Raw genomic sequence first — 19,393 nt, 5'->3', positions numbered from 1 at the left:
GTAATACTTATGACATTAAAAACTAATATATAAATACACGAGAATGGATAGTAAAACATTGGAGTTGGAAATCATAAATGAAGGTAAGCAAAATTAAACAAATACTTATGTCTGTATTATTAAAATATTCATATTATTAAAATATTCATATTTTATTCTATGAAGTATTTATTACTATGTGTCCTTATATATTGTGATATATATTTATTATTAAGATATTAACATAAAATTTTTAATAAAAAATTAAGAATATTTTTTAAAATTTAAAATTATTATTAAAATAAAAAACAATATTAAAAATTATTAAAATAATAAAAATATTAATTATATTAATAATTTATTATATGATTAATATAAATGTTTAATAATATTGAAAATTATAATATTCGAGATTAATATTTTAATTTTTTAAAAATAAAAAATATTATAATATAATAATATTTCACTTTATTTAAATTAATTTTATAGAAAAATTAAGTTCCTTGAAGGGACTCTTAAAATATTATTTATATTATTCAAAAAGAGAAAACATAAAAGAACCTTTTTGTTGGAACAATAATCATTTTTACGTAAAACAAACACATAGGGAATAAAACATATATTTTTAGCAAGTCATGTTCGATAAAATATACGCTCTGCTTGCCCTTTATAAACCCCTCTCGGGTAGCTCCTTCATCCACTAATCTTGTACAACAAAACATATATATCCCATTTCAAAGAAAGTCACATAGCTTTGAGAGATAATGATGAATGGCCACAAAACAGAGCCGGCACCGCCACCACCACCGCCATCTGCAACGCCGAGGCAGCTGACGGAGGCCAAGGTGATGGCGGAGGAGAATTGTCGGCAAGGTGAGCCCTGTGTAAGGTCCAAGACTGGAGGAACCTTGACGAAAGGGGATGTGGTGGTGCTGACACTCCGGCTGTTGTGCATGGCTACTTCAGTTACAGCCATGTCGGTCATGGTCACCGCCCGTCAGGTTAGCGCTGCTTCCTTCTATGGATTTCAGCTCCAGCTCCACTCCAAATGGTCTTTCTCTTACTCCTTTGAGTAAGTATATTTAACCTTAATTTACATCTTTCAACTTCATTCTAGTATTTTGTTTTTCTTACTTTACCTTGTGAAGTTGAAAGTTTTCGTTTGTTTGTTTGCTGAGAAAGTGAAGGAAAATGGAGAGCTCACCTAACGGGGTCCTATTAAGTGTGTGAGCTTTTGATCTTTCGGTTACTTTTGTCATCTTGTTTCACCGACCAAAGGGGCAAAAAATAGGGTTATCACTTCACTCCTTTGGTTTAACTAGTTGAGAAATTAAAAATTCTGAAATACTTGGAATTTGCTGTTATTTTTGTGTACATAATTAATGCTTGAATTGAGATCAATATCAAGTATAAAATACATCGGGAGCTGTCTTTGTATGTATAGTTTTATATGCAATCAAACTCCATTAATTATTTTTTTTTATATTGGCATTTTTATCAATAAAATAATCCCTTAGATTGCGGTTTCTATGCTTTTTTTTGACAAAAATTAACGGGGTGAAGTAAGCAATTTTGTTTGAAATGAACAGAATTCAGACCCGTGAGTGTTGGATTTTCCATTTTAATACTATATGCTTTATAGTTGTAGGATTCCCTTTGTTTTCTTTGTAAACGTTTTTCTCCTGGGTTTCCCGATACATTTTGAAGCTTTCCCATACATTATTTGTCCTTTGGTTGATTTCCATGAACATGTGTTGGTTTTTGAGTAGTTTAAGGTGGGGTAACTTTTTCCGACCTGAAAGAAGGAAAATGCTGAAGTTTTGTTGGTAAATTAATTAATTAATTAATTATGAAACAGATATCTTGTTGGAGTAACAGCGACTGCAACAGCTTACTCTTTGCTCCAATTACTAATTGCCGGCTCGAGGCTACTAGTGAAGAAATCTCCAGTGATTCCCTCAAGAAATCAAGCATGGCTTGTTTTTGCTGGAGATCAGGTATATAGCATGTCTTCATGTTCATGCGACACATGCATGCCCTTAATTTGATCCATTATTGTTGAATGATATATACGCGTGCAGATATTGGCATATGCAATGATGAGTGCTGGATCGGCAGCATCGGGTGTAGCCAACCTGAACCGAACCGGAATCCGACACACAGCGTTGCCCAATTTTTGCAAGTCATTGGATAGCTTCTGCGATCATGTTACCGTCTCAATAGCCTTCACTTTCTTCAGCTGTGTTATGTACGCTGCCGCCGCTGTTCAGGATGTAATCTGGCTCTCCACCCATTGAATTTACTTCATCATCTTCTCGCCATATATATATGTACAAGGTTTAATTAATTAGTTTAGCTTATTATTAGTTAGTTTTGTTCATGGATGTTGAAGTTTGGTGGCTATGGTGCCGTTTGTAAAAGAGGGAATAAAGACGTATGCATGCCTCTTTCAAGTTAATTATCCCTCCTTTGACAACCTAGCTTTAATTTCCACCCACTAACAAAGCATGAGTAAGCTATCTTAAGAATATTTCTTAATTTTTTGTTTACAGTAACATTATTTTAAGAAAAATTAAGATAAAATTATCAATTATAATTGTTAATAATGTCAAAATTTTATTAAGTAATGTTTTTTTTAAAGAAAAATCATAAAAACATTTCTTAAAACCTAAAAAAGTTGTTGCTCAAGATTTTATGTATGTAATAACTTTATAAAATATTGATAAAAAGAATAAAATATTATTTTGATTGAGATGATAAAGACGAAAAAAATTCAAAGTTATAATGGTTTGGATATGAAACTCTTTATATGCATTTATTTTTTAAATTTTATATAAAAATATTAACAAAACAATAACAGCCTTAAAATAATATTTATTTCTTTGTATAAATACTGACTTTTTAATAAATTCACAATTAAATAATAAAAAATCTTAAATAATTGTGTTGTTAATATTGTATACAGATATGTTCAGTCTTTCAGGGAAAATTTGGTCTGCAACAGTTATTGGAAAGGTTCATATACACGTCAGTCATCTGAGTTCTAGGCTTCGTGAAAAGTGTATGATATAATGTATATGAATTTGCATGACTTGAAGATGAAGATGATGAGCTAAATAATATTGGATATTGGGAATGATAAATCTTCCAATGATACTGCTGCATTCAGATGATATATAAAAATCCCATATGTTTCGCCTTAACGTCACTTGAGTTATCTCATTTAACCTATCCATCACACTTGTGAAAAGATAATTTTTAAAATAATAAATATTTTTAAAATTAATTATATTTTTAATATTTTAATTACAAAATTTTAAAATGATTATTTTCAATAATTATTTATAAGTGTCGTTAAAAAAAAAGAATGAATGATGAAAATTTTAGGTTGAAGTTTAGTACATTTCCCTATATATCATAAAATTCATTTTAATCTATCTACTATTTAAAGAAATACATTAGTCCCTGAATGTTTGAAAAACTGACATTTTATTCCTTGCATGTTAATTTTGTTGTTAATGAAATGACACAACTTAACGATGACTAACGTGACATTAAATTAAATATTATATTATATTAAAAAATCTAAACAACAATTTTGAAGAATGAGTAGAGGTAACAAATTGATTTTGCTTTTACATCCCCCAAATTGTTTTAGATTCTATTTTGTACATAATTATTGTGTTTAAATTATTTGTAGTTTGAACCACACCAGTCACCATAAAACTATTGTCTATCCATTTGTTTTCAAGATTAGTAATCTTTTAAATTTGATTTAATGACACATCAGCTGCTGTTAAGCCACGCCATCCCATTAATGCATAGTTATCGTGTAGAGGTAGAGACTAAAATGTTAGCTTTTCAAATGTGCAGAAACTAGAACATTCCTTCTAATAGTAGAATGACTAAATTGAAGTTTTTGATATGGTATAGGGACTTGTATTGAACTTTAACTATTTTTTTTATAATAAATGAGATAATTAAAATAACGAAAAGTATGTTATAAAATAAGGAATAAAGAACAAGAAAATAAGAGAACAAAGATAAGTAATTCTTTTAGTGACCAAAAGTTATATTTACAATGTTTCTCCAATATCTATATTTATAAATATGAGAAGCATAAATGAAATAAGATTCTACTCCTAATGGACGTTAGAATCCTATAGTACATCAAGTTTCTTATTCTAATAGACATCCACTTTTATAATAATAAAATATTTATAAGAAAGTAAAAGTTATTGGAGAAGTTGATTATCTTTAGTACATTTGTTTTTTTATGAGAGAAAATAGGAAAAGTTATATTTATTAGAAAAAGAATGTTACTAACGTAACCTTTTAAATATATATTAGGTTAGGTTTTATATTTTGGCTTTTGTATATTTTATTTTATTTGAATTGATATCACTAAATCAAGTCACACCAAATTTAGTGAAGCACTTACATAATAATACAAATATATATCATATATTCTGCCTTACCTATGCCAGCTCTCTTCCATTTAACCTTTAATTAATATATACACACATTTTACATATTCACAAAATTGTTAATCGGAGTGGTAGCGGCATTACTTATAAAATGAGAATATAAGTTCAAATCCTAAAAGTGAACTTGTTGAGAACATTTACGTTTAACACTCATGGCCCAATAAGAATTAATCTCAACCCCAATGTGACTTGGAGACACCTTGGCCCTTGGGTATAGAATTAGTCAAACATACCATACAGCATCCCTACACATTGCAGGCAAAACTCAAATAATAATCCCTACACATTGGGTCACCATCCTTAAAGATTCCTTGACTATAACACACCTCACCCATCTTGTTATACAGTATGGATGAGAGATGCTACGGTGACACTTTTATAACTTAACAAAATTTCCCTTTGTATATAAGTATCCCCTTTTTCCTATCGCGGAAACATTCTTTAAAAAAATCGGCAATGTTGAGAGAGATATAAATGCAATTTGTAATCATTTTGAATCATGAAATACCAATGGGGACACAATTTAAGAACATGCAAGTTTTTTAGGCTCATTGGCTCAAATTGAGACCTTTCAATTTAAGCAAAATAAGAGTTTTACCATAACTTAAACTTCAAAAAAATTTAATAAAATAAAATAAATTCAAGTTTAAATAGTTTTGAATGCTTTAAAAAAATTTTAAAATCATTTATAAGAGGTTCAAGGATGATCGGATGCGCTGGGACCTAAAATGGGCCCCCATGAGTCAAATTGAACCAAAATAGTGTAGTAAGCCATGTTTAACCTAGATGTATCGGTACCTAGGTAGATGTATTGATACATTCGCTCCAGTATGCCCATTTTTGTTGTTTAACTCAATTATTCCGAAACAACTGAGCCAAGTATCGAAACTTGAGTCCTCTAGAGCAAAAATCAATAAAAAAAACACTCTATAACATCCTTAAACATTACCAAAACATATCAACAAGTTCTAAATCAAATCAAACACATTCAAGTGACATTTAAAACCAACATTCATCATGAAAATGAGCTTAAAGTGATTTTAAACCAAAGTTTAATTTACAAATCATCAATTCAAATACATTCTTAACATAGAATCATAAAACATCTTAATTACAAATCTTAAGACCATATTTTATACTGAATGTTCTATCTTCACATTAAGCCTAAATTTATAAGTCATATACACATTATCACATACCAAATTCATTTGTTGTACAAGGTAGATTTTATTGACATAATGATCGTGAAATTGGTCATATTGACATCTTACCACATTGTCCTCATTGATAACACATTTCAAAATTGTTCACTGACCGCACCCCAGCATGCGTGTGCTGAGGCTTAGAAATCTATAATCAAATATGGAATTATACTGTTGTATCTGCAAGCGAACATGTCAAATTGTAATATAGAATTTTTTTACAACGAAACACGTAAGTATTCTGAGGATCGTACCCAATGGAAGTTTGTTTAAACTAAATTAACAATAAGGAAGAACACACTAACCTAGGTTTAAATAGATACTAATTTACTTATCATATTATGACTAAAACTAAAATAGAGATTTTGTAGAAAAGAACTAAAGTGCATAAAAGAAAGAACACCAAATTAACAATCAGATTAAGTAGAAAGAAGGGTGATTAACTTCCGTGTTTATGATTAACTTAAATTTAAGGGTTTTTACTGATTAGCTAACAATTAACCTAATTAATACATTTGATAGTATTAGAAAGAACATATGTTTTCTCCCTACTTATTGGTTAATTTGTACCTATTTAGTTATCTTTAGCACATATTTTAGCATTTTCAGTTCGATAAATTACATTTTATAACTCAGTGGATGTTAGCCTATTTATCCTTAATTTTTTTCATATTTGGGTACTGATGTCGCTGCATGAGCATTTTCAGATACATTTGACAGCTGTCCGGATGAGAAAAAAAATGTATGAGTTGTCCAGTCTGGTATAACCAACTTGTATGTACAGAGGCAGCAGGACTTTGATGAAATGACACCTGTACTATTTGGAAGAAGATAAATATTCACATAAAAGAGAAAAAAGAAAGAGGGGCATGAGAGTTTTTTGGATTATCATCTTCTTCAACTTATCCTTTGAAACTTTCGGCTATGGCTGCTTAAGTTTTCTATAGGTGAACCGACGTGAAATGGATGCAGACAACTTTTGACGAGGAGCCCTGAGTGCGACATAAGAGGTACTAGAGAGAATCAAGTCGAGTTATCTAGGAATAGTATTCTCCACTTGTTTCTTTTATTTTTCTTTTCTAAATAATGGTGATTACTTTCTATTTCATGTGTGTACGAAAGTATACATGATTTTTGAGTTAAATGTTATTTTATTCAATCTTGCTTCTACTATTTAATCCTTGGGTTTGAATGTGTTTTAGCACGGAAGTGTTATTGCAGTCACTAACACTGAAAGGTGCAGTGACAGTTCAAGCTCACAAGCATGACAATGGAAGTTGGTTGGGGATTAGAGGAATTTAATCCAGTTGTTCTTAATAGTGTTCCATTGCCATCATCGGAAGGCGTGACTAATGTGCATGTTTAAGTCTTTGATTAAATATAGAAGTTAAGCTTGGTAATATAATCATTGCAATTTAATGCATCGACAATCACCTATCCTTTTATACCTTGTGAGCACTTAGCATTTTGTTGAATATTCACGTTGGGGATCTCAGTTTATCAATATTATATTTTATCTTATTATTTTTAAGTTATTGCTTCAACAACTACTTTCACAATTTATCTCATTCCCATCTATTTATTACACTGACATTGATAGACAAAAGGCAACCATCCTTGTGGAATCGATATCCGATAGACTCAAATTTGTCTATTATACTAGCATCAACAGTGTACGCTTGTACATTATTGCTGTGATGTTCACAATCGATCAACCTTTCAGTCTATAACTAAGTTAATTGATTGACTTAACTCACTTATCTTTTGACCTGATGAATTAAATCAAGCATGTAATGCCCTCGACCGGATCTAATTCGCTGGATCTGAATATTGGGTATTACAACTCTATTACAGACTTTCTTAAAACAAAACATACTAAATTTCAACATTTACATCTTATTTAAGGATACTATTCCAACAACTTACAACTGAATGTATTGTAGATATTTACAACCATTGTACAATACTTTAAATAGCGAGGACTTACAGGAAAATATCATAACTTAATTAAAATGTTCTATTAGTTTTATCCTTTAGTGATAATACTGACTACAATTGTGTTGCCAACACATTCTATATGCACAATAGTCTGCCCTACCACCTTTGGCGTAACTTTGGCGTCATTTCTCCTAGCATAAACCCAATCAACTTAATTGTAACACAATACACAAAGGTAAGTTCATGATAACTTAGTGAGTTAACCTTCATTTACCTGTATTGTCTCAATTCAATGCATCTGGGAATTTCACTATCATCTCATTGATCTTCATTCTTTGACTTGACTTTGGCAAGTACCTAGCTTCTTCATACCATAAGCGCCATACCTTGCTTTGTTACCATTTTTAACCCTTAGCATCTTTGGTACATTATTTGTATTCTTCAACCAACCTTTTAGTGATTACCCTAACTGTTCTCATTATGGAACACCTACCTACAAAAAACTATTGATCAAGTTGATCTTTTAGTCTATTTGGTTCATTCTATAAATTTGCCACAACATTTCTTACGGAATTGTGTCTCTCAATTTTCGCCATACGTACTATTCTGTCAGTGTTCGCCAGATGTACCATTCTTTTAGTTTTTGCATACGTACTATTCTTTCAGAGTTCACTATATGTATTATTCCTTCAGTGTTCGCCACATGTACCATTCCTTTAGTGTTTGCCATACGTACTATTCTTTCAGAGTTCACCATATGTACTATTCCTTTAGTATTTTTCATATGTACTATTCCTTCAGTGTTTACCATACCATCCAGTCCTTCAGAGTTAGCCACACATACCATTTCTTCAGGGTTTGTTATAATTACCATTCTTATCTTTTAGGGTCTGTCTCAAAAGCGTTTCCTTTAGATGATTGCCATAAGAGCCTTCCTTTAGACTACGCCACAAAGGCCTTCCTTTTCATAGATTGCCACAAAGGCTTCCATTTCATAGATTGCCACAAAGGCTTCCATTTCATAGATTGCCACAAAGGCTTCTATTTCAGATACGTCAGAAAGGCTTCTATTTCAGATACATCATAAAGACTTCCATTTCATAGATTGCCACAAAGGCTTCCATGTCATATATTGCCACAAAGGCTTTCATTTCTCCGGTGTGTTCACAATAGGGATTCGCCTAAACTCACATTACGTGAGGTTTGACCCTCATCGTTTTGGGTCATACAGAGAACTCTATTAGGTAATAACCTTCTTTTTGTTATTTCTATATGATGCCATAACCTACTAGTTATGGTCTTATACGATATAGTCCTTCCATATGATGCCATAGCCCACCAACTATGGTCTTACACGATATGGTGTCATGAACTTCTTTTTCCAGATAATCATGTTTAAAGTCCCGACGGACTCCTTTGGATGACTTCACAGAAACAGACGTACACTCACTTAACAAACTTTTCATGCATTGACACCCTTTTGACTCATTACTTTGATTCATCCTCATAACTCGACTAACATATAGATCTTAGCACATGTTTCTAGACATGCTCATACAACCATGCTTTAACTTCAAAGTTCATCTCACTTGCTGAAACTTGTTAGATTTTACAATAACTATTCATGAAAACCCATCAAACATTCATATATTACATAATCATCATACTATACTTTCCTAGATTCAAATTCGTAGTTTGATTACTTTTTATAGAGGTATCTCAAATAAATAGGATACATGCAAGAGTCAGCTTAGGGACTCATCTTACACCCACGAATAGCAACTTGATCTTCAGATCTAAACATCCATAATGGGATCTCAACAATTCACTCCTTGTAAGACATAAGGATACCATTAAAACTCATTCATATACCTTTTATTACCATCTGAAACCCAGATAAACTCCATACAACACCTTACTATCTAATATCACTATTTACATACATAAAACATACTTACTCTTTCAGAAGTCAACATGCAAGTCCATAGTACTTACCAAGGATATGAAACAACATTTTACATGAATTTCAATCCTTAGTTTTAGCTTAACAAGAAAGATCCCCTATCAGCTCTAAAGTAAGACAAAAATGGTGTTTTCAAATAGAAGGAAAAAGATAACACTCTCTCTCCTTTTCTTTTCTAAAGCTCATATCAAGGTATATATATAGAAAACCCATGTTTCCATAGTGGAATTTAACACGCATCATCAACCTTAAACATTGCCCTTTCAGGGGATAATAGCTGTAAGGTTATTCTTACAAGAGTCTATAATCTTTACGTATATTTGATTTACCCCATCGTTCATTCTTGACCATCTCATAAAAATGTAACTTGCATAGTAACTAGGCAAACTTGGTGTACCTTACCTTTGGAGTTATCTTTGTTACAAAAAGAACCCTTAATACTCTTACAATTCCCTTCTTTTTCACATACCCGTACCTTCCAGAGAACATTCTTTACCTTATACTTTATAAGTAACTAATTGCTCTAAGTATACGCCAAAGGCGTCAATTGGGCAGATAGGACTGCGCCACTCAGATTCCTTCGGCTACTTGCCCAACATAGGACCTGCCCATTCTGGGTATTATAGGGCTAGGTTGAACTGGTGTTAAGTAGAATACCCATTCGGTCTCATCTACCTAAATTACTTCTTAGAGTCATCAATTTTAAGGTTTAATCATATTCAACCTAATCCAACTAACCAATTTAAAAACCCTAAATCCTATCTAACCACTTCCACTGCAGTCAATCAACCAACCTAGGGTTTAGTTACTAAACATTCTAGATGCAAACATTCCTACCCAGTTATCTAACATTCAATTAAATGCAAAATAAAATAGAAAGGAAAGAGTTACCTAGAAATCCAAAAATATTGATTTGGAGATCAATTGCTTGAACCCATGAACAATTAATTGATTGTTGTGTTGGAGAAAATTGTAACAGAAAATAAAAGAAACAAAAAAAACTAAAAAGAAATTTTAATTGAAAATATCAAAGTATTGCGGTAACTAAAAAGAAGCTAAATCTATTCTAAAACCCTCATGAATCTATGAAAAGAACTAAGAATAAAACTAATAATTCCTCTTAAATTTGTTCTCATGAGCTGATAATTATAGTGTTAATATATTATGACCTATTTAGGTCAATTACAAGTTGCTTAATAGGTTAAGTGCGATTGTACAGACGAAAACACCCTTTTAGAATTGCTAGCCTCGTCAATCTATGTCACAAATTTGTTGGCAAAATACTTGGCCTTTGGGACTTAGGTGGAATGTTGCGACTTTGCCTTCTTGATGTCATGACATTGTCTCTAGTAGCTTGCCTCGTGGATTTGAGTTGGAAAATCGGCTAAATGTTGAGGCTTGCTTCAATGTTATGACTTTCTCCTTGGATGTTGTGACATCCATGGTAGTCCACTAACTCATTGGTTTAAGTTGTTGCCCTACATACTCAATCAACTTGTTTGTTCTTCTTTAGACCCGGATCGACCTAAAAGGTCATAAAAAAACACAAAAGCTCAATTTATTCAATTTAAACTTAAAAATTAAATAATATTAAAAATGAACATAAAATATATAAAATTACTTGAGTATAATCTCCTTAAGTAGTGAAAAGAGCTAAATTCGCCACAATAAATTGTGGCAGATCATTCACAATTACCAAATCATATTAATAACAATTCCATGGCAATTAAATAATTCATAGTGCATTATGGTCAAGACTAATTAAGTCAACATTTTTTAACCACTTAGTTTCAACATTTGAACCTATGGTATTTAGACACATTCATTACACCGCTATTCTCATATTTATTACACAATATCATCGATTTCCTAAGTATGTTAGTATAGGAAAAGTAAAAGTATCCAAGGGTACTTTCCTCTTAGATGCACACATACTAAAAATAAAAGCTTTCAATCACTTGAATCCATCCTCACCTTGCTTGAGATTCTATTCCACATTATTTCCTCATTTCCTTATACACAAAAATATATCCATTTATTAGCATATAACTTTCCAAGTTTTCTCTCAGCAACCACACTCAAATATCAAGCTAGGAGAGATGGAAAACACACCAACTTATTGAATTTTTCTCTCTCTAGCTTCAACTTTCTCTCTCAAGAGCCATACAAACCTTAGCTAAAAGTGGAGGATTTTAATCTAGAAAGGAGTATGCTTTCTAGGTTATTTTAACAAGAACTCAAATTTAGGGTTGAGATCTTAAGAAAATTTGAAAAGAAAGACAAGAAAAATTAAAAAGAGAAGAACCCATGAAGGAAGAGGGAGGCATATCTAGAATAAGAAACTAATACTAGTTTTTTTTTGTTTTTTATAATATCAAATAAGACCAAGTCACACTTGGTCAAAATCTAAGTCAAATTCGTGATACTTTATCTCACCATTTCTTTCACATTCAATACTCAAAATTCATTTCATATATCAATTATTTTTTCAAGATAATATTTCTATTATAAAATACTTAAGAAATAAGCAAAATGCCCTTATGTGGTAAAATTATCATTTTGCCCATTTCGCCTCTTAACAAAAATTTTCACAAAAAATAGGCACGTATCAAATTCAAAAATCATTAGTCACATTTAACTCTTAATAATAATCCTTGGATGGTGAAAAGTACACTTTTACCCTTCTTTTAGTAAAACTGGGAAATTTACAATTTAGTCTTTAGACTATTCAAATCTTTTCCAATTTGGTACAAAAGTGATTCCAGTAACTCCAATACATTCCAAGTTATCATCATACCAAATAATCAACAACAATATTGCCAACAATATTGGTCAAAATTTCATTTTATTCCAACTTTTTAGATTTTATAATTTAATAATTTTTACCATATGTTTTACATACAAAATTATTTTCATTGATTTTCCAACTCCAATAACAAGTTTACTTTCATAGAAATTCTCTATTTGACTTGTTTCACAATTTTCTCAAAATTTCACTATGTCAAGTCCCAGAATATTGCCAAATGTCTTATTGGAAATTTTGGGAAAAGCTAATTTTGTTCTGGGTATTTGAATCCTAAAGGATTGAAAGAACAAAGCGATAGCATTATCTCAAGCTTTATACATAGACAAGATATTGAAACGTTATGCAATGACCGATTCGAATAAGGGAAACCAACCTTCTGTATCAAGATTTCATCTTTCTTTAAAGGATTTCCATAAGATAGTGGAAGAAAGAGAAAACATGAGAAATGTTCATTATGCTTCAGCAATAGGAAGTCTCATGTATGATATGTTATGCACATGTTGAGATATTTGTTTCACAGTGGGGTTGGTGAGTCGATATCAATCGAATCTAGGACTAAGACATTAGCAAGCAGTTAAGCATATACTCAAGTATTTACAGAAAACAAGGGATTATATGCTTGTTTATTCCAGAGGAGATCTTACTCCTATTTTATATACTGATTCTAACTTCCAAACGTGTTGAGATTCAAGGAAATTGACATCGGGTTGTGTTTTTGTCCTAAGCGGCAGGTCTATTGTATGGAGAACTCTAGAGTTATATTGTTGAATCCACTATGGAGGTTGAATATGTGGCTATTTTTTAGGGTACAAAAGAAGCAACATGGCTTCAAAAGTTCCTTACAAATCTTGAATTTGTTCTTGGAATGAAAAATGCTATCATACTCTATTGTGACAACAGTGCGAAATTAGCTAATACCAAGGAAAGGAGAAACCACAAGAAGATGAAACATATTAGAAAGTATCACATCATAAGGGAGGCAGTTGCAGATGAAATCATGGATATAGTCAAAATTGCATCTGAGGATAACCTTACAGACCCGTTTACCAAGACTCTACTAGCTAGGAGTTTTGAGAAACACATTAAGAGCATGGGAATACAAAATATGACTCATCTACTTCACTAGGTCAATGGGAGAATATTGGATCTTGTAACCTAAATGTAGTATATTCGTTTGTAAACCTTGTAATTTTTTTGAATAGATTGGTTAATAAAATTATTCATGGATTACATTAATATACTTTGTATAATTTCCTAATGTGGTTTTTGCATACAAAGCAAAACTGAAGCAAATATTGGCTCACTAGTTGTCTAATATTTAAACAAATACTAAGTGGTATTATGTGGTTGGATCGTAACATAGAAAGACAACTTATAACAGTAAATGAACTTAAACATTTCGTTAGTCTAATCGAAATTGAGAAAACTAATTGAAAGACTAATATGCCGTTTATTAAGTCCAATTGAAGAGATGCCTTATCTTGGAAATCAGAGCGGATTACTCCTAGGAGATAGAAACATAGATGTGATTGACTGGGTTGACAGTGCATTAGAATGGACCCAAGAAGAATAGATCCTGAATCCGTTTATTGATTTATTCACTTGTGATGGTCATAGTGTGACATACATTAATCCTGAGTTGATTAAAGACTGTGTATGCGTGGCTCGTATACTTTGATGTAAGTATAACCCAGGTTGTAACACTCGATGCCTGACCTGTTCGTTGAATCCAGGTATCAAATGCCACAATAACCCGAATTACTTGATGAAATTTCTTTTTTTTGAATTAAGTTACTTAATCAAATTATATTGTCTAATGATAAAAACTTTAAAGCTTCATTTTCTTTGATAAATTATAAAAGTTCTAGAGCAAGGCTTGAAAACTTAAAATGACAACTAAAACCCTGAGGCAAAGCCTCTACGGGTGCCTCTCTATACACATGTAAGCCTCCACATTTTGCCTCACTCCCAACAAAGTTTGGCTTGGTCCCCCACGATTTTTGAATCTTTTAATATCTTGCATTTAAGCAAAAAACTTATAAGTTCAGGAAAACTTAGTGAGATATGCATACAAAATTTAAGAAAAATGCAAGGTGTCCAATTCAAAATTTAAATCCATATTATTTGCATTTAGCATATCTAGTGGGATACGCTTGGAGATTGCCCAAGTGATTTCGGATTTTGCGAGCTTTCCCACATTTCATTACCCTCACTGATTTAAAGAACTAAGGCTCCCTAATTGTACCAGAATGCTTGTGCTCTATCGATCTATGTCTTATGGGGGTTGCCTAGAACATACAGTTCTAACCTTTGAAAGCTCCTCAAAATCCCGGTCATTCCCCATGGCTATATTTCACTTCCACTTTCCACTATTCCTTAGGGGGATTTGCTGGCCGTTTGGCCTTGAACATATGTTTCCTCCTTTGAAAATTCTGATAAGGTTATTAAATATTTCGACTAATATTTTATCATCTTACAAATTATGATTGCATCACACCGTTGACTGATCTGTGCTTGTTTAGATCGCGTGAGAATTCCATAATTTCCTTAGTGGCTGGTATTTACAGGTACCATGTTTACCTCCTTAAGTGAGGAGTTTCCTTTCCCTTTTCACACTGTCGGGTGTGGAGACACATTCTTGGTACCCCTCTTAATCCGGTGGTTTATGTTCCTGAGATACACCAACTCATTTCTTCTCGTGACGTCCATCCCTTGCACAACGCGGTCTCTGATCTCAACCTTAGCATCTTTCGTAAATTGCGGATTTTTCAAATATGATTCCCATGTCTAACTCTCTAGCGAGTTTCCCTTATTTACCGTCCCGATAGACCATACTATGTTTTTTGTCCTAATAGAGTATTCCATGTTTAATGACCCATCGGACTATCTCGTGTTCACCGTCTTATCAGGCTATACCATGTTTAACGTCCCGCCGGACTATCCCATGTTTAATGTCCCATTGGACTATCTCATGCTTAACATCCCATCGAACTATCCAGTGTTTGATGTCCTGATGGACTACCTGAATTGCCATAGTCCAACTATGGTCTTACACCTTATAATCCTCATGTTTAATGTCCCAGCGGACTATCAAAGGATGCCATAGCATCTTTTAGCTATGGTCTTAGTCCTAACAACCATGATGCCATAGCATCTTTCAACTATGGTCTTACTCATTTCTGTTATGATGTTATAGCATCTTTCAGCTACAGTCTTACTCATTTTAGGCGTATAGCCTCTGGTCGGTCTCATGGCCAAACCATGATATTTTATTCATTGTCTCCATCATATTCAATCCATTCATTTGCTGTCTTATACTTTGATGCTCTAACACTATAGTATTTCCTCCGCAAGGCCTGGAGCTTCGCACATTACGGTTTGCACTCAAAAAGATCAAATGGTGGTATCTACAAAACCATCCTTTTTTCCCATTCTTAACTTCACCTAACCTATAGTTAGTCACCCCTTTCATATCATACATGCATTAGTCATGCATAGCATGCAGTGCATCATTAAGTAATGTACTATGCTGATTATTCATTCAACAATCAATCTGCATTTACGATCAGCATTAACATGATATTTTCTTATAACTTCATATAAAAAATAGAAGACAAAGATTGGATACTTTCCTTGTTTTCTCATCTTAAACAACTTAATTAATCCAAACGCCAGAGCCTCTTTTGTCTTGGTGACTAAGCATGACAACCATGTTATGGTTAAACCAATGGTGGTAAATTCTCAGAAACCCCAAATCTTAAATTATACAAAAGCTTTGAGAGTCTTATTCTACTTCTTTCCTCAATTCTTAAACGTAGAAGAAGATAAGGAAACTTACCAATTTCTCAATTTCTCCACCACCAAGCTTAGATTCAAGCCTTTTTTGCGACATCCAGAGCTTCTTTCATCTGTATTTCCTTCTTTTTTAGAGCAACTAAAAAAGATGACTCTAGGGGGAGGTGAAGACTTAAAAACAAAAGTAAGAGAATTATGTCTCCACTATTTCCCATATATATACTCCTTAGACAAGGTCCTCACCGACCCTTTCCACCACCTATTCTTCATCATTTTGTCACCCACTTTTGGGAACCAGCCGGTTCCCGTCTAACTGACCTAGAATTGGAATCTAACTATTCACAATTTAGTTACCAGGATTTCCCTAATTCCCCAATAGAGTTTGACAATTTGCTGGTCTTTTCAATTTAATCCTAACTTTCTCAAAATTTTAAGCCATTTAGGGTAACCAAGTATGATAACTCTCCCACCCTTAAAAAAAATTAATCCTAAAAAATTCCTAATTTTCTCGAGGTAATGTCCACTTTATTTTTTTGTTTTAGAAAATTCTCTACGTACCTAAGGGTAATCACTTTCAACATTATTGGGGTCAAGTTGTTGCTTTATCACGCAAAATAGACTTTTATAATTCAATAAGGGTTTTACTTCTTCTCCCTATAAATAGATGGCACTGGTAGGGCTAAACACACAACTTTAACATATTGTTATTCTACTCGAAAATAGTGAGAATTTATTTTCTAATTATAAATTCTATTTTTCGAAAAAATAATTCTACAAGATTCTATTAAGATAGATTTGCTTTTCCACTAAATGTAAAGTAAACAATTTTCGGTTCTGTGTTTGATTCGAGTTCATTCAAGCCCACACTAGAAGCAATTTATGGTACAAGAGCAACGGAGAAGGTCATTCCGTTGAAATCTGAGAATGACAAGGATCCATCTAATTAAAAACAAAGATGTGATTTTGGTAAAAGGTTTATTCCTATAAATATCATAAAACGTCTTGGTTTTTAAAATTTTAATTTCTCGTTATGCAAGAAAACCATTTTCAAACTAGATTTTTTCCAGAAACTACTAAGAAAGACTTCGTAACAACCCTTAGGCTATCTTAAAGTGCTTGTAATTAATTTGGCCAATCTCATTAGTGGCTTCCAACTACAGCCCTTAGCTTGTAAATGTGAGGCCAAAACATTAATCCAATCCCAAAAATTATCAACGACAAATGAGGCCACATCACTTTGAATTCTTCCCCTTGAGACAATGAACCCAAAAAAGGTTTGCCTTTAGTAATCTGGCAAAGTTAAAGCATGACCCATGTTTGTAGTGGTGGAACTAGCCATAGTAACCTCATCTTCTAAATTGGACCTTCATGTCAACTTCTTAAGGTCTAGTTCCAAACACGTAACTGTAGAAAAGAAGACACCAAATTTACCTTACACGTATATGTATTGACCATTATCAGGGTTCTAGTTGTTTTGTTTATCAACAATGGAATACTTATGTCCTTATGTTACTGAAAATAGCAAAGGCTCTGCTAGCCTTACTTATGGGAAATTTGGAAGAATTAGAGGTTGCAAAAGTTGCTAAGGTGTGGCTCTTCTTCCTTTATGCAGTAGTCTAAGAAGTATGCCACCAATTGGAACCATAAGTCCCTAGTCAGTTATCTCAATGCCACATCGAAAAGTTTTAACACCCTCACAAACCAAGTATGTAATGGTAAATGAAAACCCAACTAAAAATTGTATAAGGGCAAGAATATGCCCTTCCCAATACCTAAGAAGTTTCTAACCAAGAATATATATTGATAGTGGGGATCCTTAATTCCCTTAAGTCAAATGACCTATTGTAATGACTTGATTTCCAATGGTATCGAAAACTGCAGTTTTAGAATCTTGTTTCTGTAAACCAAGTTCATAAATATTGAATAAAGATATTTATAGAGTTAATGTATAGATGAATTGAAAATTGGATAAGCAATTTACTAAAAAATGTGGTTAATTAAGACCCAGGGACTAAATTCTAAAATTTTAATCGCTATGGATTTTTAATTGAAAAACGAATTAAAGACTCAAATTGCAATTATCTAAAGTACAAACACATTCTCTAGTAGATAGTAATGATGAGTGTAGCTTAATTAAGTAAATTAAGATTAATTTCAAATTCAAACATGATTAATTAAAGTAAATTAAGTTATAATCTAAGTATAAAAATGAAAATTGGTGCATGAAGAGATAAACTTCATCTTCGCCAACCAAACATTAGAGAAAAGAGGAAGCTTTATGCCATTTTTAGGTTTTTAAAACTTTTGGTCCTTAATTCAAGTAAGTCCCTAACCAGTTTTCTTTTATTTTTATAGATTTTTTATCATAAGAGCTTGATTAAGTTAACCCAATGATCAATTTGATCAATTGGTGAATTTTTGATAAGATGCCATTGTTGAGAGCTGAATGATTTAAGTATTAAATTGATATAAATTAAGCTTAGTTTGAGAAAAATGACTTAATTGTAAAGCCTAATTATTAGTTTTGTACATTAGGGAACATATTGAATAAAATGCAAAGCTATTATGAAATTTTGATAGGAATGGAAAGTAGAAGGTCCCTAATGAATATATGTGAAATTAGATTTTAATCTAAAAGTCTAGATCGAAAGTTATGCTTGACCTGAGTTTAGGGATTGAATTGAAAAATTGAAAAATATGTGTGACTTTGTAATTGAATGTGATTTGATATGGAATTTGATATTGTGTATATTTTTGGATTATTGTTTGTAGCTAAAGACGACGCAAGGTCGTCGAGAGGGAAAGGGAAGGAGAGAGTTGACGGCAAGTAACTCAAATTTGCGGTTTGTATTTTTATGATTCAGATCAATTTACTTGTTTCATATTCATGATGGTTTGCATGTTATGGTACTAAGGTGAGTTAAAAATAGTTAATTTAGTTGAATTGATATAATTGGGATTGATCATCGAGGTGTAGGACTAAATTCAATAGAATGAAAAGTAGTATAATTTATGATTTATGATATTATATATGAAATTGAGGTAAAACATGAAATATGAATTGATGATATATTTAGATTGATAGAATTTGAAGTGAACTTATAATGAAATTGGAAAAATTATTTATTGTATTAACTGTTCAGGCAGAGTCAAATATATTTGGCATGCCATAGGATAGGTATGGGTTACTTCGGCTATATGTCGATGACCGCAAGGTACACTT

At 32.2% G+C, this 19,393-nt stretch overlaps 1 protein-coding gene across 2 annotated transcripts; it reads left to right on the top strand.

Annotated features, from left to right (window-relative positions):
* Positions 1-614: 614 nt before the first annotated feature.
* On the top strand, positions 615-2,437 carry LOC107950041 (CASP-like protein 3A2). Of its 2 annotated transcripts, none has more exons than XM_016884789.2 (3): positions 615-1,051; positions 1,838-1,976; positions 2,061-2,437. In XM_016884789.2, the coding sequence occupies exons 1-3, from the start codon at positions 744-746 to the stop codon at positions 2,274-2,276; spliced, it is 663 nt and encodes a 220-aa protein (XP_016740278.2). In that variant the 5' UTR covers positions 615-743; the 3' UTR covers positions 2,277-2,437. The 2 variants fall into 2 exon arrangements, with proteins under 2 accessions (XP_016740278.2, XP_040945697.1); XM_041089763.1 differs by having other exon boundaries at positions 618-980.
* The last annotated feature ends 16,956 nt before the right edge of the window (positions 2,438-19,393 follow it).

The sequence above is a fragment of the Gossypium hirsutum genome, chromosome D03 (genome assembly GCF_007990345.1).
Source record: "Gossypium hirsutum isolate 1008001.06 chromosome D03, Gossypium_hirsutum_v2.1, whole genome shotgun sequence".
NCBI classification, from domain to species: Eukaryota; Viridiplantae; Streptophyta; class Magnoliopsida; order Malvales; family Malvaceae; genus Gossypium; species Gossypium hirsutum.
The sequence above is the reverse complement of the archived record's forward strand: the minus strand, read 5'-3'. Positions and strand labels throughout refer to the sequence as shown.

Bases quoted from the DNA above. Each gene is read 5' to 3' on its own strand.
- LOC107950041 (XM_016884789.2), top strand. From the start codon at position 744: ATGATGAATGGCCACAAAACAGAGCCGGCACCGCCACCACCACCGCCA. The intron at 1,052-1,837 runs GTAAGTATATTT...ATTATGAAACAG, and splicing joins TCTTTCTCTTACTCCTTTGA to ATATCTTGTTGGAGTAACAG. The intron at 1,977-2,060 runs GTATATAGCATG...ATACGCGTGCAG, and splicing joins TTGTTTTTGCTGGAGATCAG to ATATTGGCATATGCAATGAT.